General features: G+C 43.9%; 1 protein-coding gene across 1 annotated transcript in view; it reads right to left on the bottom strand.

Moving 5' to 3' along the window:
- Positions 1–21,633, bottom strand: part of ankfy1 (ankyrin repeat and FYVE domain containing 1) — a 59,024-nt gene extending 37,391 nt beyond the window's left edge. The window contains exons 1-9 of the mRNA XM_083636160.1: positions 21,601–21,633; positions 12,131–12,338; positions 10,407–10,531; positions 9,271–9,406; positions 9,030–9,153; positions 4,381–4,530; positions 4,099–4,264; positions 299–503; positions 69–137 (exon numbers count right to left, since the gene is read on the bottom strand). Of these exons, the coding sequence (XP_083492286.1) occupies positions 69–137; positions 299–503; positions 4,099–4,264; positions 4,381–4,530; positions 9,030–9,153; positions 9,271–9,406; positions 10,407–10,531; positions 12,131–12,338; positions 21,601–21,610 (1,193 nt within the window). The 5' untranslated portion in view covers positions 21,611–21,633. The remainder of the gene's footprint in view (positions 1–68; positions 138–298; positions 504–4,098; positions 4,265–4,380; positions 4,531–9,029; positions 9,154–9,270; positions 9,407–10,406; positions 10,532–12,130; positions 12,339–21,600) is intronic.
- Positions 21,634–21,916: the final 283 nt, after the last annotated feature.

Here is a 21,916-nt window from a genome sequence, read left to right on the forward strand (position 1 = left end):
ATCAGGCCAGATAACAGAGTTCAAAGACGAGACGACCAGGGTTCCTTCCGTTCTAAAATACAACTCACTGTTTGCACTGTAGGAGCTGGTTGAACACTGGCTCGTTGCCTGATGCCACCGCTTCATGCAAAGGGGTTCTATAGAAGAGAACAAAGCCACCATGTAAGCATCATCACACTGTTTCAGTCAATGTTGGCCCTGGTGCAACAAAAAGCCATCAAATGCAGCCATCATTGCCACTCCTGACTCATGCAATCCAACCGTTTTAGAGGGTGAATGCTGCACGAGTGTGACTCACCTGCCCTTGCTGTTCTGCATGTTGGGGTTGGCTCCCGTCTTGAGCAGGGCCTCTGCAATGCGTGCCATGCCGCTCATCACTTCCCCAGAGTGTTTCTTGGGGCTGAAGGAACAGACCAGGTGAAGGGGCGTCTCCACTGCCCCCACTGTGGCTGCATTCACCTGGGCTGAGTTGCGGATCAGGAAAGTGGAGGCAAACTCATCACCTGGAGGGGGAGCAAGAGAGTTTTCAGCACTCAGCAAAGTTCACATTTCTATAGAGAGCCAAAGTGAAACGTCACTTCCTGCTTTCTCCCTGTACCAGCACTGCGAAAAATATGAATGGCGGTGGACGGAGAATACGGTTACTTTTTTGTAGGGGTGCTCCAAAAAATCGATTCTGAAAGGATCGCGATTCTTAATGCCACGATTCCTGGATCGATTCCAAACTCCCAAGAATCGATTCTTCTTCGTATTGTAAAAAAATATATATATATATATATATTTTTTTTTACAGTGCACCTGAACGCAACATGCAAGATACCGGCTGAATAAGTGTCCAAATGTTCATGTCATTTGTGTACTGTACTGCCACGGTGCCACCACCTCTTGCACTTAAGAACTCTGGTTAATGTATTCCCCCCAAAATCTATAAATCCTTCTCAAAGTCTACAGTTCCCCCCCAGCCTATAAATCCATCTTATCTGAAGAACATAAGGGGGGAATTCCCCCCTAGTTTGCAAAATGAATTTAGGCCCTGACTGTAATACTTCAGAAGTTGAATTTGAAGTTCAGCATTAATACATTTGTAATTTTTTGTCTTAGATTTACCTTTGTGTGTTATTGCAATATAAAACTACATAATTGAGAATCGATTCTAGATTCTGGAATCGAGAATCGTTGGAATCGAGAATCGATTCTGGAATCGGATCGTGACCCCAGGAATCGGAATCGGATCGGATCGTGGCTTAGCCGGATCGGAGCACCCCTACTTTTTTGATCCCGTTTGAATTGTGCCACAGGGTGCCAATGCCAATTTTGTCAAGTTAAAACGTAACTTTGCATGTCAAGAAAGTCGCAGTTTGTCGCCAAACTGTTGCACCAGAAGTTATAAATCAGAAAGACTACATACACTGTCGCCTAAGTGACGTCACTTTCTCTACCGGCAAAGCTGAAGACCGGCGACATGAAACGAGCTTCCACAAGCTATGTAGTTTTTATACGAAACTAACCCCTATGTTTCAGTTTGACTACAACTGTGACTTTCTTGACATGCAAAGTTATGTTTTAAATTGACAAAATTAGCGTTGGCACCCCGTGGCACAGTTCAAATGGGATAAAAAAGTAACCTTATTCTCCGTCCACCGCCATTCATACTTTTAAATGGCATTGTGTTGCTGTAAATCATTCCCAACCTTTTTCATATAGTTCACATTGGGGCAATGGACCCCCATATGATGAGATTTGGGGCTCTATCGTTGCATCGGCCTATAAACTGCGCTTAGTGCCAGGCGCAGCCCAGATTAGTGGGTGTGGACCAGCGCACTCGATATCTTGGTGTGGGCGCTACACGCGGCCTTAAGCATTATAACCACGCCTTTTAAGCGTAAAATTATGCACTATCTGCTCATTGGGGAAGTGCACTAAACGAATCACATGCTTCACTTTTCAGCTTCAATTCCACGGAGCGATCCAGTCCGGCTTCAGAAAAGCAGAGGGCTCTGATCTCCCCCCCTCCCTTTTATCTCCTCTGTCTGTCTCCATATATAGGCTATTATTCCATATTATTCTCAAACCAATCTAACTGCAGTTTAAATACTGCAAGCATGTAAATACACTACACTATAGCAAGATCAAAGTGAAAATAATGTTCTAAACGCATCAGCTAGAAAAATATAGCCTATCCCTATGATGAGGATTAGATTGGTGAAAGTTTGTCCAGAATGATATCGTTTTGCTACCTTTTCTTCTCCCCTGCTGCACAGGTAGGATGATGCACATAAATATAGCCTACATTATGTAAAGTCATTGCATAAATGTGTTTTTATTGTAAAACTAAAATGTGAAGTAGGGCCAATTCATTGGAGCGGACATCACAGCAGGACATGACAGTAGAACCGCGTTACACTGTCACTCATCTAAATCACGTTAAATCTGCAAGGGATATATATAGCCCCAATATGACATATATGTTCCACATAGGGTTGTGTTTTGATTTTGATGTTTTATTTGGTCCAATATTGAAATGTTCTACAATTGCAGGTTGTGTTAACATTAGACATTATTTAGATCTACCTTTCTATCTATTTCGGCTCATTTGGTTGCTATTTATTAGCGAAATGGATTAGCCCAATGCATGCTGGGAGATTTCACATTTGTGGCTTTGGAAGCCAGGCAGTGAACATTTGTTTGGGCAGAATGATCTCGTTTTCTCTCGCCTTTTATTGTCCCCCACTGCACAGGTAGGATGATGCAACATCCTCTGAATGTCACGGGCTCAAAACTGTCATGTTATAAAAAACTGTCATGTTGTTATACTATGTACGGTACAACACCTTCTTTTTTCTATCAGACTTGTGCGTCCCTGTCTGAACGAGGGAGTGAGAGAGAGAGATCAGCAGAGCAGAGGCACAGCAGAGAGCAGAGGCACAGAGCAGAGCAGCTGTGCCTGGAATATCCGCGGCGCTATGAATAAGGCCTGGTTTTCAAAAGCACAAAGCGCTAAATTAACGCCAGGAGAGAAGATATCATTAGGCTGGTATTTAAGGCCGAAACGCCCATTCTGGCCTATTCTGCCACTGCGACACGTCTGTTTAGCCTACATCGCATTGCGTCGCCTAAAACCATGTTGCTATCTTCCAGAGGCAGGCGCAAGGCAAGTTTTTTTGCATTTAAGGCCAGTTTCTGCGCCTAAGGTCTGTGGGAAAATAGAGCCCTATGCAATTTTTTTTTAATGTAGCCTAGATATGATTTTGTCTAGAATTCCATATAGGTTGAGAGATAACAGAGAATCCTGGAATCCTCTCAAGGACCACTGGTGGTCCCCGGACCCCACATTGAGAACCACTCAACCAATTAATTGTGCCGAGAGAGAGAGAGAGAGAGAGAGAAGAGAGGAGGGAGGGGTCGAGAATGTTGTGTGTGTACGGCCCAGCTGCAACTACTCCGCTCCGCTCTGGTCTCGCGCTCAACGAGAGGAAAAAGCAGGGGGTGATTTTCACATGGCGCACTGCACCTTTACAAGAATCACGAAAAAAAAAAAAACGAAAATGAAAAACTGACTTCATAGCGTTCTAGAGGACAAGTTGGACAAGTTAACGTGTTTACCTCAATGCAGAAATCTCCCATTGTGATTACATTAGACTTAGAGCGTGTTCAGAGCAGAGGGTTTGTCCTGCCTCGTATTGTGCTCTGCTGCGGCTGGCTCGCGTCACCAGGCTCTTTTAACGAGTTACATGGGAGTCAATGGCAAGTACTTCGCCACTGAATGACCAAATTGATATAACTTTCAACCATTTTGAGCAACGCTGTTTCCATACAGGCCACCAGCGTTGGCTAGTTGTTGATATTTATAAAGATTTTGTAGCTCTCGTATAACGTTTTTCTTGCTGCGGTGGGCAAACTGTCATGGCGTCGTTTTCCGATAAAACGTTTCCGAAGTTTCCTGTCTGAGCACAGCCAAAGAGTATAGTGAGACAAGAGGGGACGACCTACGCCGCCTTTTCTTGGTTTTTCCCATAGGTTTTTTCAAATCAAGCAGCATGCCGTTTTGTCACATATCTGGGGGGGTAAGTCCCCCTTTAAGTAGTGCCTCCCCCACACCTCTTTGGATAGCTTTATGCAGGAGGCTCCAGCCACTCTGGTCCACCATATCCACATCAGCTTTGTTGTTGACTAGAGTTGTGGCGATACTCTCCAATTTACGAGATAACGCCAAGTCTAATGCCAGGTCACCGTTGTTGTCCAGTTCATTCAACTTGCTGGGAAGCTGAAAACAGGAGATTTAAGAAAAATATGAACAGAAGTGTTTTGATTCCAATCTCAGATACATTGTAATGAACTGCGAATTTTTAAGCAGTTAGTAAAGTGCCGTTTGGATCTGACCTGTGAGTCCATCTCGATGAGATAGAGGAAGACGACATCTTCCCGCTCAACCTTGATGGCTTTGTGGAGAGGATACTCTGTTTTGGACTTGATCATCTTGAACAGTAGTGGGGCACTCATGGTGCTGAAATCTTCTTTCCTCAGGTCATCCTGGGAAGAGACAATCAATAGACAAAGACTTCAGGGAAAAGCATCAGAATTGGCATGCTTGGTAAAACCAGCAGATGGAAAAGGTTAACTTTTTTTTTAAAGGTAAAAAAAAAAAATTGTGCATCACCAAATTTCTTCACCAAGCTAGAAAAGCCACTTATTTATATTTTTCTATGTATAACAGACTTTGGCCAGAGGGTTCTTCACTCTCCTGCACAGTGAAAAGCGGTGATCAGAGTTTCAACCAATAAAGGCAGAAAAAAGCACATTGAGGTGTGAGAGGCTGGTGGCAGATACTTTTCCCCCCACAACCTAGTCATAAACATAACCTTGACCAATGCTTGGTCGTGGCCTCAAGAGATTTATTATATCATAAAGGACATACGGTACTCAGGAGAAAACATAACTTCAATGTATTGAAAGGGAGGAAATGGATGGAGAATAACCCACAGAGGAACACAAGTTGAGGTAAGAAACTACTAGGGATGCACGTTATGGATTTTTTTTTCAACAGATACGATAAACCGATAAATATCTGCTTCTCCTGGCCGATAACCGATACGAAAACCGATAATTATTATAATCAAAATATTATTTTTTTTGTTTTTAACCTGTATTTTATGCACACCTGGGGTTTAAAAAAGGCAGATGTAGTGAGCATAGCTCTGACCTAACCAAATCTAACTGACATCACTGTGAACACAAAACAAAGAAAACTTCTGATATAATATGATTGTTTTAATAAAGTGTATCACTCAATTATAGTCAATACAAAAATAAAGGCTTTTATAGAATGGAAAGCCAATGACTGCTTAGTCTGCAGATAAAACACAATGACAAAAGGCATAGTAATTTAGACTTATTGTCATGTTACTGATCTGTTTCAGTTTTGCATTCGTTCCAGTTCTCAGTGAATTGTAGCCTGGGCACAATGAATGGGGCAGGCACTATAAACCATCTGTGTCGTTTCACTTTTTACTGAAAAATGCTGCCACTAGATTAAAGAAAAGACACTATGTGATGTTGACTGATGCTTTGTATGTAGCCTAATGTGCGCGACTGCACCTTTGTTTTCCTTATTATTGGCTCTGTTAGATGGCTCTGTCCAGCAGCTGCAGCAGCTAGCTCAACTCCAAAGTCCCTTTGGCTTATAGTGGGACTCCAAGCTAGTGCGGTTAGCTTAACGTTAGCGAGTTGTTTTTTGAAGTTAACACATTGAGTGCCAGCGACGCCATATGGCGTCATTAGAAATTTACCGTAGGCTGCCAGCGACGCCAAATGGCGTCAGTAACTCGAAATTGTTTTTTTGACGGGGGGGTGTCGATCTATGCCTCTTACATCGCCTCTTACAATATGATAGCTATTGAATGTGTCTAACCTATTTTACAGAACCCTTAGGTGGCGACAGCGCACTCCAGATGAGAGAAAGTGGAGTAAAACCATAGAGTAAAACACACAGAAGAAGTCGTTTGGGAAGAGGAAATCGCATCGCATCCGTCCGTATGCAGCTGCTTCATTGAAGCATAACGTAGCTGTGCCCCTGCAGCAGCCAATCTGCTGTCACAATTGAGCACCTCGTGTCCGCTGCAACAGTCCATTCGCATGATCAGCCGTGGAGTTCTCAACTGGAAGCATGGTGACATACACGCGGGTGTAAAAAAGCTGGACTAGCGGACTTTTCACTGCTGAGCACACGCAGAGCAAACGCATTCACAGCAGAGCCGAGCAGAGCAGAGAGCTACTCCTCCCACAACGGGGGGGGGGGGGGGGGGGGGAGGTGGGGCACGCAGGACACTACAGCATACAACAGACCCAGGCAGCTGCAGCATTACATCAGAAAATATTAGCAATGAGTCAATGATGTGCTTGAAATGCTTCCTTTCACAAAAGGGTCATTATCTCAGCTCGTAGAAAAAAAGGGCTGTTTTTGGTCTAATCAAGCTATCTTCTCCGGCTCATAACTAAAGAACGGAAAATGGGATCAATAAACTTTTTTTTGCAGGTGATAGAAGAGAGTCTCATCGTTATTTGTGCGTGTTCAGTGTTTACATAGTAATTATTAAAGAAATTATATGACTGTTTTAACACATTAAGTGCCAGAGACGACCTAACTCGTCTTACATAATCCAGCGCTTAAGTGCCAAGGACGAGCTAACTCGTCTTACATAAACATTTTTTTTTTTTGACGGTGGGACATCAATCAACCCCTTTTACATCTTCGAGATAACTATTTGGAGCAAGAGCATGTGTGTAATCTATTTTACCGACCACTAAGTGGCGACAGAGACCGAGAGAAGCCACAGCCACGGGACCCAAAAGCAGCCGCCTCCCGCGGAAATGGCTTGGCGATTTTACAGTCAGAAGCCCGGACACACACACAGAACGGACAGAGATCTCTTCCCCCCAGAGCCGCGGAACAAACGCGCGAACACACACACACACACACACACACACACACACACACACACACACACACACACACCGCGGGAGCAAGCCATTCAAGGAAATGGCTTGGCGATTTTACAGTAATCCATTTCAGACTCGTCCCCGCACGCAGGCAAGCAGGCAGGCAGGCACGCAGACAGACAGGCAGGCAGCACAACGCGCTTCTGACACGCCCGCTGTTAGGAGGAAGGAGGAGAAGACACACGGAGGGAGGAGTTTGAATGAGAGGGGTGTTTCCTGTTGTTATGGAGGAAATTACTGTTCAAAACTATTGTTTAGAATGTCTGACGGTCTTACTGATGCCAAAAATGAATGGTTAAAGTGACTGTTTCACAAAAAGCCATTTATCTCTGAATAAATTTCCAGACGCTGAAACCATGCTGTACTCAACGGCTAATATCTACATAACTACTAACTCTGCAAACTAACTCTTTTAGACAGAGAAAGCACACATTCTATTAGTTATTTTTAGATGATTGGTGTTCATGAATTCTTAACAGAAAAGAATCCTCGGCTGTTCTAAAATGAGCCAGAATCGTCAAAAACACCCCTGGCACAACTTACCTACAGGAATGAAAACATGGCTGGCATTCAATGTGTTAAAATGCATTGCGGCCTATGTGGCACAGTACAGCACCTTTTGCCCAAGGGCCGTGGCACTCAAAGTGTTAAATACACAATCCCTGGATATTTCATTTCGGGTAAAGGGGTTTCCATTAGTTTCTATATGTTTATACCAGTTCTGTGAGTATGAAGTACTTTTGCGGGGCTGTTTGATCACAAGCCACAGACTGTAAATGTCACAAGCAGTTTGTCTGCCAAGCGGACGAGCCTGAAGTGTAGGCCACGCTACGAGCTAATGCTAATGCTAACACTCGCTAACAACAAACAAATCCGCTCCATCATCGCCAGCTTTGGTTTAACGTAATTCAAGGTTAGAGGTTTCCCCTCCTCTCGGAACCTGTGCGGGACATGGATTGCAAATTACAATAGCTTTCTGATCATCTGAAACTGAAAAACAGCAACATACTGGTAACTGGCAGCAGCCATGTTTGCGTCGCATCTATGATGTCACGAGCGTGCGACAACAATAGCTCCGTTTCCAAGGCAAAAACAAAGCATGATTATCGGCTGTTAAAGCCCCAATCAGTAAGACTTTTGACATTTTTTAATGTAATATAAGAGCTTTTTAGTCATAGGACATGGTAGATTGACTTGTAATAGGGAGACTCTCGCCTTTATTTATCCCACACCGCCCTCCATTGGCCAGCCCTGGGACTAAGCAGTTTGTCTGCCACGTCCCGTGGCAATAAAAAAAAAAAAAAAAAAAAAAAGATGCGCGCATGCGCTCTACAGCGGCAGTGTTATGTTCCTGGAAACCAGGAAGTAACTCGATTCGGATTTGCTACGAAAATGTTGTTTCACGGAACTATGGATTATTATTTCATCACATGGTGAGTACCCGATGTCACAACATGTACATAGAGCTTTCTGGCGCTGTGTTTTGTTGACTTTGAACGGCGATATCGTTATCGATACTATTGCACGCAGAGGACGCAGTTTCTCCAATAGCAAAACTTGGAAAACTTGCTGAATGGGGCTTTAATTTATTGGAAAAAGGCCATTATCAGAATAATAAATAATAACGCAAAATGGCCATATCGACCGATAATATATCGGTCCGATAATTATCGTGCATCCCTAGAAACTACTGGTTGATTCTGAGAAACAGAGGTGGCATGCACACTCCTAAATAAATGCCAGGGTTATACCTGATGCCTCAAACATGAAAGAACGTTCAGAAGAGGAGTATGTAGGCTGTCACATAATCCAGACAGAAAAATCAATAGCAGAGCAAATTGAGATGGTTTGATAATGTATAATTTTCCATGCATGGTCCAACAGCTCTCTCTGTACATCTCTGAAGAAATTACACTTGATTCATCCACCACTTCACCTCCCAACACAAGTATGCTACCACCCACACATGTGTGCATGCACACCCTAAGTTGCCCAATCAGCCACTTAAGCCTACTGGAGATGGAGCGACTCACCCAGTGACTGGCTATGATCTCGCCACAGTAGTTCATCAATGTGGTGGCATTGAGCTCCTCAGCCGTCTGGTAGAAGCGAATGCAGTTCCTGACATTCACCGAGGACATCACGCCTTTTTCACACCTGCCCCAATGGAGACACAAATGTATTTTCAAGCAGTTGAGCCGCACGCATTAAAACAGTAACATTGCAGCTACAGAAATGACAGGTACAATTGAAGTGTATGATGACCCTGCTCACCTCTCTCTGAGCAGCTGGAGCTGGAAGCGGTTGGCCAGCTTCATCAAGTCGATAAGAAAGGCATCATCCTCACTAAGCTCCAACTCGTCGGTGTATGCCCAGCGTAACATCGCCATGGCAACCTCAGGCTTGGCATCTGGATAACCATCATGTGATAAAGTTAACAATTCGCAGAGTAATCAGGGAGAAAGTGGACAAGGCCAAAACAATAAATATATTTATTTATTAGATACAATGGGATAAACTAGGAGTATGACTCAGAGGTTTTATGTGCTGCATTAGTAAATCATGATCGAAATGACAAAAAATCAACATAGGTTTCACTAAATAAAGAAATGCATAGACATTTTTAGAACTAGCTCAATCAGTAGTGTGCTTGTGTTCATGCTGCCCTAACTGAGCATCTTATTGAAATGTAGACAGAAAGGCCAAAACCTCACCGGAGTTAGCCGTTTCCAATAATGGACCTTGTAATATTAACTGTCTACTGTCTCTCACCGTGAGGCAGAGCGGAGAGAGCTCAGTGGTAAATAGGTCAAAGTTAAACAATTTGAACTTTGGTGGCAAATTCGAGCGGTGCGCGATGCCAAGTGTAGCGCTGCCACATAGTTTGGAGGCACCGCTCTCCCCATAGGAAAACAACCAGGCAGTCTTATTGAAATGTAGACAGAAAGGCCAAAACCTCACCGGAGTTAGCCGTTTCCAATAATGGACCTTGTAATATTAACTGTCTACTGTCTCTCACCGTGAGGCAGAGCGGAGAGAGCTCAGTGGTAAATAGGTCAAAGTTAAACAATTTGAACTTTGGTGGCAAATTCGAGCGGTGCGCGATGCCAAGTGTAGCGCTGCCACATAGTTTGGAGGCACCGCTCTCCCCATAGGAAAACAACCAGGCAGCGGGCGGACAGCTGTTTTACTGCGGAGCATGTGTGGGGGTCTTTAGATGCGTGTTTGAATTTGACAGCATGGCTGTGCTTGCTACTGTAAGGTTTGAGTGAGATGTGTGTTTCATTGCCAGCCCTATGAAGCTCTGTGGTGTTTCCACTGACACGGGGGTGAGTACTGTACATAATGACTGAATTGTCATCTTAGCGCGAAGTGAACTAATCCTATCGTGTTTCACCAGGGCTGCTCACCAGACAGGTCCAGTTCTGAGGTGGAGGCCAGGTTGGCCAGACTCCAGACGTCACTGCGAGCAGCCAACACAAACTTATGGGCACTAAGGCTAAGCTCCTCCCCCGCCACTTTCACCTTCAGATCACTGCAAAACAACACACACTCATCAGACACCTGAAACCATTTTCCAAGATAACATTAGTCCTGACAACAGTACTGTATTTGAAAAACAAGAAAGACTAGGTCTGCAATAATATAGAAATAAACTGGATACTCGGAATTTCTGTTTTTCTAATGTAAGAGGACGTTTTTTTCCATATAGGGGCTGGGACCATTTTTTTTTATCTAAATAGCATACAGTATTAGGGCCTGTGTCCACCTAGCGTCTTTTCCTCAGGTCCAGCGTCTTTTTTCAGTTGTTTCCAATGAGGAGAGAGCGTATGCCGGCGCACACGGACACCTAAAGAAAGTGCGCTGCACCCAGCGTCTATTTTCAGAGCGCTCCGCCGTTTTTGTGGGCCGGCTCCCAGCGCTTCCAGCTGAGAATAATTTAACTTTTCAGAAAGACGCTGGTGTCGGGTGCTCCTTTTCTGGCAACTAATCATATGGAGAAACTATCGCAACAGAGACAGAAAGGCTCAATTGTGGGAGCAGATTGGCTAAACACTTAATATTTCTGGTGAGTGTTGTGCTTACTGCTTTTAATAACGTAGCCTATATGTGTTGTTAGCTTGCTAGCTGTCAGCTATCAAGCTACTACCGCACTGAACTAACATTATTTTCAGACTGCTTCCTTGTATATTGTGCGCCGAGATCAGCGCTTCCCAGCGCACTTCCAGCGTTTAACGTCGGAAAAAGACGCTAGGTGGACACAGGCCCCTAAGCACAATAGTGCATATTTCCAAATCAATAAAATCAATAGATAACATTGCATTATACAGTGAATACACAATTACAATGTGGGTAAATTGAAATTAAAACAGCCTGGACAATATCTTGCGAAACTTGTTTAATTGAACTTGTAGCAGCAAGTTTGCAATTAACAAAAGTTAATGTAGACATGATCTCTGTTATACGGATGGAGAGGCTCAGGTTCCTGTGAGAACCAACTCACTTAAAAAAATTCTAACTATCTGGGGCCTGTTTCTAGCATACCTCGATGAGGTTAGGGGCGACGGGTGACTCGCCTGGCTGGTTTCTCATGGACCCGCGGGCATATATATATATATATATATATATATATATATATATATATATATATGCCCGCCAGGCCTGTATGGTAGGGGAAACACTGCCTAGCGTATTGAAATATCAATAGAGGTATTTGGTAAAATAATCATCATCATTATTATGATGGGGCGGCTTTAGCTCAGGAGGTAGAGCGGGTCGGCCAATGACGCAAGGGTTGGCGGTTCGATCCCCGCTCCCTCCCAGCTGCTGTCGTTGTGTCCTTGGGCAAGACACTTAACCCTCCTTGCTCCCAATGGTGTGTAGGCACCCTGCGTGGCAGCCTGCCGCCATCGGTGTATGAATGGGTGAATGTAGACTACCTACTGATTGTAAAGCGCTTTGGATAAAAGCGCTATATAAATGCAGGCCATTTACTATTTACCATTATAGATTTTGTCCATATTGCCCAGAGCTAACAGACACCCAACTCCATCATAAAATGTGTAGCACTGCTGGATCGTCAAAACCTCTACCAAAGCTGTCACTCATCCATCCCAAGGACGACCCCCCTCACCTGTACTGTTCCTGCTGGTAGAGGTCGCCCACGATGTCCAGCAGGCGGCTGATGAAGGTGTCTCCGGGCACAGGGTTGGTGGGGCCCTGGCCTGGGGACTGAGCAGCTAGGACGGCACAGTGCCTCTCTGTGTCCGCCAGCCGCTGCTGCATCTTCACATACTCCTGCCTGAGCAGGGCCAGGTGCTTCTGCAGCTTGGCCACCTCCTCTGTCCCATGGCAAGGGAAAGGGGACAGACCAAGGACAAGACAGAGGGTGCAGGCAGAGAAAAAAGCAGGTTAGAGAAGAACTAGGCTCTGAACATAGTGTTGAGCTGGAGTCTGGACTAATTAAATGATTTTTTACCCTACAGCTAAAGACACTCCATATGACTATTAGCCAAAGCAGTGTTAGAAGGCTCTAAAGCAGTGGTACTCAGCCTTGCCCTACTCAAGACAAGAGCCACACTGACATTAATATATATTTTTTGCAAGAGGCACAATCCAAAAATGTCCTTTTCCTCCCTGAAATCCCTGAAAGCTCTCCACCTTTTGGAAAGTCGGTACTGAACCTTTGGTGCTTGGTTTTGTGATGGCACTGCAAATTGGACCTTTTGAATTGTGAAATGATGTTATGGCAAAGAAGACAGATACATGGACACAAAGAACAACAAAACTTGAGTTCCCAGTCCTCTTTAAATGTTCGATAGATTAGATTAGCTAGAGGATTCCTCTTCATATTTGCGTTTCTTACATTCTTTAGCCATTTTAGCTTCATGCTAAGTTGGTTTTCCCAGTGTGACAGAGTTTGCACTTGCACCTGCAAAAAGCGCCAGACCTGAGATAAATTGTGATTGGTTGTTCAGACGGTGGAGGGGTTGGGGCGTAATAGATTGATGTGACTTGAGAATAAAAATTTGATTAATTCTGAGATGTGTTTTTTTTAAGTAGGACTTAAAAGAACTACAACTACCCATAAGGGAGCCGCATGCGGCTCGAGAGCCTCAGGTTGAATATCACTGCTTTAAAGCTTTCTTTGGGGCTTACATCACACGTTTAATAAGACTAACTCTAACAGCCAACAACACAAAATATTATGGAAGCATTCCTGCAGGGAATCGAACTCAGGTCTCCACATTTAAAGTCTGTAATTCCAACATCTCCAACATTTTCAGACCCACATGACAAAAATATGGCAAAGAGTGCATCTGTGCATCTGACATTCAGTGTAGGAAATTAAAAAAAAATATTTTGGGGGCAACTTTTGCCCCACTGTCTAAAAAATGGGGGCATTTACAAAATTTTGGGGGCACTTAAAAAAAGTAATTAGTGCATAAAGTTCAGGGTTGCCACGGGTCTGGAGTACTTTAAAGTGCTTAGATTTAGAAAACATAATCAAGGAGTTGAAAATGCTTGGGTTTAAGAGATCCTTAAAAGTGCTTTGATTTAGCCTACCAGAATCTCTGAGTTTGAGCCTCGTAGTAGTCTACGGCCCCTATTGTTGCATCAGCCTATAAACTGCGCTGAGCGCCCAGCGCAGCGCAGATCAGTGGGCGTGGACCAGCCCACTCGATATCTTGGTGTCGGCGCTACACGCAGCCTTAAGCATTACAACCACGTCTTTTAAGCGTAAAATTATGCACAGTCTGCTCATTGGGGAAGTGCAGTAAACGAGTCACAAGCTTGCCTTTTAAGCTCCAATTCCACGGAGCAATCCAGTAAAGCCAGAGACAAGCCAAGCGCTCTGCTCCCCCCCCCTCCCTTCATCCCGTCTGTCTGTCTCCATATATAGGCTATTATTCCATATTATTATGCTTCTCAAACCAATCTAACTGCAGTTTAAATACTGCAAGCATGTAAATACACTACACTATAGCAAGATCAAAGTGAAAAGAATGTTCTAAACGCATCGCTAGAAAAAAATAGCGTATCCCTATGATGAGATTAGATTGGTGAAAGTTTGTCCAGAATTATATCATTTTCTCTCCCCTGCTGCAGGTAGGATGATGCACATAAATATAGCCTACATTATGTAAAGTCATTGAAGAAATGTGTTTTTATTGTAAAACTAAATGTGAAGTAGGGCCAATTTATTGGAGCAGACATGACAGTATAGCACATGACAGTAGAACCGCGTTATGCTGTCACTTATCTAAATCACGTTAAATCTACGAGGGATATATATAGGCCCAGGATGACATATATGTTTCACATAGGGTTGTGTTTTGATTTCGCGATTTTATTTTGTCCAATATTGAAATGTTCTACAATTGCATGTTGTGGTAACATTTAGGGATGCACCGATTGCCATTTTCTTGGCCGATTCCGATTTCCGATTTTTGAATAGTCTGACTTGCCGATACCGATTTTTGCCGATTCCGATTTTTTTTTCTAAAAACAACAATTGACAGCTTACACAAACATTTTTGTAACTTTGTTTGAAAATTAAGATTCATAGAACAATTCTTACATCTAATGGGGATCCAAATAAACAAATAAACAATTCTTATCATTTGCATGAAGTAGGACCATCTCACTCAAACACATCTCAAAATAAAAGTGTTCCAGGTTAGGCTACTGGACAGAGCTTTTTTGTGCAAATACAATGAATACAAAAATTAAATTAAATCCAATAGCCTATATCCCACAGCTATCATGCATTTACTTTTCCAAAAGAAAACAGGTGCAACAGAACATCAAAATGATCCATGGACAAGGAGTTTATAGACTGGCTCCAGACCAGTCCTCTTGAGTAGAGGGGAAATGAGTTTATGAGTTACAGTAACGATCTTCAGTCTGAATATCAGGCGGAGTTTACACACAGTCCGAAGTTTGGTATGCGTATTTTCATCTGCCATCCGAAAAAATATCGTCACGCACAGAAATCCTTGCACACTTGTGAGTCCGATGCATTTTTATTATTATGTCCGTCGTTCTCATGTAGTTCTATTGCAATACGAAACAAATAGTCTCTCCTGTATCAACGTTACAACATGACTGACAGGCTGAGGCAGCAGCGCTGATGTGGAATGGAGAATGCAGGTCGGGGAATGGTTGTACTGGACACAATGCTCGCGTTCACCTCGCCAAGCCGGCTGTGCGCGGTGGCGGGTTGCTGCTGGAGCACCGCTTCCCGGGGAGAGAGAGCAGAGAGAGGGGGGCCAGTGAGGTGAAGCGAGCCTCAGACTGGACTCCAGCCGAGCGGGACTCGGCCGCATCTCTGTCTCCACGGCTTATTTTCGACTTGCATGTGTGACAAACTGTGAGATTTGTCTACTTCACTGACGGTGAAAAAAATCCACAACGAGGAAGGTATGCTGGCGTGTGTGGTGTGGTGGCTGGGTGCCTGTCTCGGTGCTTTGGGGTGCGCGCACGTCATGTGAAAATCGGCTCACAGAATCGGCTATTAACACATTCACTGCCAGACGTTTTTTTTTTACTGTAGTTAGCTTCTGCCAGAGGGTTTTTTTGAGGATTCTGGCTCATCTTTCAAGACCCGAGGATTCTTTTCTGCTAAGATTTTGTGAACACACAATATCTCAAAAGAACTAATAGAATGTGTGCTTTCTCTGTCTAAAAGAGTTAGTTTGTAGAGTTAGTAGTTATGTAAGCATTAGCAGTTGAATACAGCATGGTTTCAGCGTCAGAAAAATTATTCAGAGATAAACGGCTTTTTGTGAAATTCGATAGAACAGTCACTTTAACCATTCATTTTTGGCATCAGTAAGAGTCAGACATCTAAACAATAGTTTTGAACAGTAATTTCCTCCATAACAGCAGGAAACCCCCCTCTGCTTCCAACTCCTCCCTCCGTGTGTGTTCTCCTCCTGCCTCCCTGGCTCTCCAGCGGGCGTGTCACAACGAAGTTGCTGCTGCCTGGCTGCTGCCTGTTTGAGCGGCCGCTGTTTGAGGAAGTCTGGGTGGACTCGCTCGTTTCGTGGAGTTTTGGTTGAGAGCTTTGATGCGATTCTGGTCATATTTATGCTGCGTGTTTCAAAGTGTGCATCCAATCTATTCTTGGAACCCCCCACCGTTGCCACCGCTGTGCATCAGCGCGAAAGTGAAAGCGTTTTCGCCATCAATTTTACAGTATGAGAACGGCTTCGTCGCGCTTTTCCCTCCAGTTTTGGGTCGCCTCTTTCTACTGTGGAGAGACATGTCGACACTCAGTGGGTCGGTAAAATAGATTATACACATTCAATACCTCCAATTCTGGTGTAGGAGACGTAAAAGGGTTAGATCAACGTCCCACCGTCAAAAAAAAAAATCGATTCTGAGAACGTGTTAACACGTCCTTGGCAGTCAACAGCTGGATTCTGAAAACGTGTTAACACGTCCTTGGCAGTGAACGTGTTAAGAGTGACCGGCGCAGATCACCGATTGAGGCCGATCACGTGAAAATCGGCCATTTCCGGTCACGTGCCGATCGATCGGTGCATCCCTAGTAACATTACATGTTATTTCTATCTATTTCTATCTACCTTTCTATCTATTTTGGCTAATTTGGATGCTATTTATTAGGGCTGTGGCGATTCACTTATCTCCCGATTCGATACTATCACGATTCTTGGGTGCCGATTCGATTTATATTGCGATTCTTAAGTATTGCGATTCTACGATTATTGCGATTCGATATTACGATTTATTGCGATTTTTGTTTATTTTTTTCTTTTATTTTTTCAGTTTGTTTGCTTTTTTACACTAGATTAGAACATGGTAAAAGTTGAATCATACACTAGAGACTGTATATTATATATCATGAGTAGGGCTGGGCGATATAGTTAAAAATAGGGGCGGACTGGGATCATAATTCAGGCCGGGCATTAGATACCAAGCAGGCCAGGCCGATATGGGCCAACGCGCGTGAAATTTGGGCCGTTTGAAGCCAGATTTGGGCCGTTTGAAGTCCAATTTTACAATGAGATGCACCCACTTTAACCCTGAAGTGTAATTATTACTTCAGACTAACTAATAAAGTAATAAAACCACTAGTAAACCAGTAGGCGGCGCCTGGCCTGCTGTTCAGTGAGTGGCCTGACTGCAAGCACCCAAAAAAAAAAAAAAAAATTGCGATTATCGATTCTGGAATAAAAGATCGATCCAAAAAATCGTGACATTAAAAATCGCGATACTTAGGTGAATCGATTTTTTCCCCCACCCCTACTATTTATTATCGAAATGGATTAGCCCAATGCATGCTGGGAGATTTCACGTGTGGCTGTGGCAGGGAAGCCAGGCAGTGAACATTTGTTTGGCCAGAATGATCTCGTTTTCTCTCGCCTTCACTGCACAGGTAGGATGATGCAACAGCCTCTGAATGTCACGGGCTCAAAACTGTCATGTTAGAAACAACTCATGTTGTTATACTATGTACGGTATAACAACTTATTTTTTCTATCGGACTTGTGCCTGTCTGAGCAAGGGAGTGAGAGAGAGAGAGAGAGGGGGACAAACTGAGATCAGCAGAGCAGAAGCTGTGCCTGGAATATCCGCGGCGCACTGAAGGCCTGGTTTTCAAAAGCGCAAAGCGCTAAATTAATGGCAGGAGGGAAGATATCATTAGGCCGGTATTTAAGGCCGAAACGCCCATTCTGGCCTATTCTGCCACTGCGCCACGCCTATTTCGCGTAAAGCGCATTTCGGGGCGTAAAGCCATGTTGCTATCTTCCCGAGGCAGGCGCAAGGCACGTTTTTTTGCGTTTAAAGGATGGCTTTACCGTGGTGAATATGAAGATTTATTAAATGTAACGCACCTATGGAGTTGGAATCCGTTACAATTTTTCGAATCGGTTGTTCATAGCCTGATAAATCAAAGAAAATACACTCTGTGGGGTGGGGTGGGGTGGGGTGGGGAGGGGGCGGGTGCGAGGTGCAGAAATCCTCCACTTCCCACAATGCACTGGGCTCGTGGTTTTCTAAGTCCACGCCCACCCCTCAGGCATTTGGCTGATATCAAACTCCAGTAGGTGGCGGCAATGCACATATGCATATATGTTTGCCAACCGCCATAAAACTCAAAGAAGAAGAAGAAGAAGGCATCGACATAAAACAATAGTACAAGAAGAAGAAGAATATTTTTTATTTTTGGCTCCAAATTGCACCAAATTTGAACCGAAGTATATATGTCGGGAGATGTCTTCACGCACAAAGTTTCATGCAGTTTAAGGCATTTTCCTAGGAGTTATGAGCATCTGATGTTGTAACTATTTCATGTAAAAAAGGGTACATTGCTCAGCGTTGATTTCGTAACTTCAACGCACCTTCTACTAGATGTAAAATTTGACGAGCTTTCCAATGCCGCCAGTCCCGTGTCTGTAGCTGCTTCCCTTCCCGAGATATGGCCATGGTTCTTTGCAAGGAGCTAGGGGAGCTAACATTAGCTAGCCTAGGCTATGCGGTGAAAAAAGATGGCTGCCTTTTGTTTTGCTTCAGGAGCTGTGAAGGGGCGTGGAGGACCTCTAGAGGTGGAACCATGGCGGCACACCCCCACAACACTTGTAGTTTACAGCTGCTCGTCTTCCGCAAGTCTGGACTTGGCCGCTCTGACGTAAAACGCATCAGAGCGGCCACAAAATATGTGAGAGATAAGGGAGATCAGCCAGGAGGGTTGAGTGAGGGGAGGTAAAGGCTGCTTATCTAATCCAACTACTGACATTGTAATGACACAAATATGGTTGAAAATCAGGAAAGCCGGCCTTTAAGGCCAGTTTTTGCGCCTAAGGCCTGTGGGAGAATAGGGCCCTACAAGTATACAGCGTTTTGCTGATCGCTGAGCTGTCATGCTCTCTCATAGGCGTTCTTCGCTCAAATATGCGGCTGGTCACCTAGGTAACCTGTGGTGGATAGAATGGGTGGATACATTTTTCTTTTAATCTCTTTTTTTCCCCAGGCTTTATGGCTTGAAAACTGCTTGAAAAGTCCCTTGAAATATATTATTGCAAAACAGTGGCAAACCTGAAGTTGCTAAAGTGTAGTGTGTGAGCAACAGTGCTTTGTGTGTTTGTGAGTGTGTTCTTCATCTTCTTCTTCTGGCAAACAGCTTGCAGGTGCTGAGTGTGTGTTAGCCCTTGTTCACACAGGACGCCGGACATAGCAGAGCTGAAGCTTGAGGCAGGCACAAGCTGAACTGACGCCTAACCGTTCACACAAGAAGCCTTCTCTTTTCCTCTCAGCGCCTCCTCGGCACACCTTAAACCCAACCACAACTCCCATTGACTTCATGCCTGGCAGCTTCAAGCTTCACGCTTGGAAAATAGGACTGAATCCTGAACAATCGCTTGAGCAAGGCATGAGCGTGGCTTCAGCGTGACATGGTGTGAACGGCCTCGCCTGTTAACAATGACGCCTAAATGAAACTTGTTGGTTCAGCGTAGGTTAAGCTTAGGTTGAGCGTTGCTTCGGCATATGGTGTGAGTGTGAACTGGCTTAGAGATGGAAATGGAAATTAAATTAATGTAAATAAAATTATCAAAATCTTGAGGGGTGATCTTGAATTATCACGATCGAGGGGCAAACATTTGTTTGCCCCTCGATCGTGGTTTTCAGGGGCATTCTGAGATTTCTTGGGGCATTTTTGCCCTTGCCCCTGGCTAATTTCCTACACTACTGACATACAGCCCCTTGTGTTGTGGGACTAAAAACATAACCGTCCATTTTTCAAGATTATTACTCTTATGGCAGTGAAGATGGAAGAGAGAGGGGTTAAAGAGGAGACGGCATGTGACATAGGTTGTGAGCTGGAACTTCCACCTACAAAGTCAAGTGTTCATCATGTCACTGCCAGCTGAGCCACCCCAATAATATTTCATAGCATAACTTCTTCTTAGGAGCACTTTCTACAGCTTGGTGTCACAAGCATGATTCATGCCTGAGCCAAGACTGCACAGAATTTCACTGAGGCCCATTTCCTTCCTTTTCAACCAGTAAAGTTTTAGTGAAGACAGAATGCTGAGGAGGCACATTACTTTGTCCTCCCTCGTAAACCGTTACTGGCATTGCTACTGGTCATGAGGAACAGAGGGGGAGCTTCTCAACACCACCTGATCAGCGCAACACAGGAAGGGCTATATGCTGGGGCAGCAGCATACAACCACACTGACCAACCAGCGGACCAATTCCCAATGCTACAATCCACTATAATGTTGCAGGACTATTACTTTGTGTGCATACCCAATGCTTATAAGGGTTTATCTCCAACTCTGACAGCATGACCTCATGTATAAGTAATTCATTATATTTAAGCAAAAATCCAATCTAAACACTATTTGAATGTAGCAATTTAGCAAATTATTTTTAAATCATTCAAGCACTTCCAAGGACCTTGTGCGAATGCTGGATTTAAGTCAAGAGGTGTGACCATGATCTAGTCTCTCCCAAGTATATATATGTATGTATAATATATATATATATATATATGTGTGTCTGTGTGTGTGTGTGTGTGTGTATATATATATATACACATACACACACACACTGACACACACACACACACACACACACACACACACACACACACACACACACACACACACACACACACACACACACACACACACACACAAAACAGCCCTGGGCTGTATAATATATCTGGAGATGTTCAATTGACGATAGAAGACAGATGTAGGCTGACTTTACATGGATATATTTGAATTATCTGTAGAAAAGCATAGAAAGCAGATTGTGGACTCCAACAAGTCCTCAAAATCTACTTTCAGAATCATTGACAATGGAGGAGCTCCACAAGCAGTGCCTGCCTAGGGTACAGCATAGTCTGGACTGCTCCTCTCCAGTCAAGTTTTTACGTAGATTTGCAGGCACACAGACAGAGCACACAACCCCTTGTGACTAACATAAAGCCATATAGGTTGTGCACTTGGCACTGCCACTCCTGAGAAATCATACCATCAGGGAACGACACCTGCCCTCCCTGTCGTACAACCTTGTAGCTAGATTGATTCAGAACATACAATAATGTTACAGAACGACATGACACGACATGGCTTCATGCACAACATAATCGTTGCTACTCAAGTGTTATTAACACTAACATTGAGCATGTATAACGTCATGACAGTAGAGTTGTGTGATCCATAACGTTGACATAAACGAGCTAACGTTAGCTAATCATTCATAACATTACATGCCAATGCTGTCAGTTAACGCTAACACTAGGTTGGTTAACATTAGTTAGCTAGCTAGCTAACCAGTTGGCTGTCCAGACAAAATAATTTGATCTCCGCAGTCCAACCCAGCACCACCCCTGACTTGCTTGGCTAGCTCGTAACGTTAGTAGCCATCAAATAAAGCAATATCAATGAGAGCTATTGCTAACCAGCTGAATCTGACCAGACATGTACTGCATTTTCAACTGCAGTAAACGCATGGTCCGTTACATTGCCTAATCACTAGTTGCTTCGGTCCTACAGTTCAACACGCATACCACAATGAAAGGGAGTGTACCATTAAATACCATCAAAAAAGCCAATCTCATACCTTCCGCCATGTTGCCTATAGCGTTAGCTCCGTGGCCTGGTGTTCCTCTATCGCGATATGATGAGGAGGCTGGCAGTGCCGGAGCACTGCTGGACACTGGCGCCGCGTTCAAGTAATGCTAAAAAACTCGTTAGTTGGCTATTTATCACACGACCATTTTTAACTGTAATAATTGAATTAGGTTAACTGCATAACACGTCGTAAAGGTCAATCACAGGTCACAACTCACACATTACATTTCATTGTAAGTAGGAAAGTTTCTGAAATTGCCCATCTAGCGACTGTCGAAAGAACGTTGCCTTCAGGTGTTCCTAGT

This window comes from Poromitra crassiceps (genome assembly GCF_964638095.1).
Source record: "Poromitra crassiceps genome assembly, chromosome: 1".
Classification (NCBI taxonomy): Eukaryota; Metazoa; Chordata; class Actinopteri; order Beryciformes; family Melamphaidae; genus Poromitra; species Poromitra crassiceps.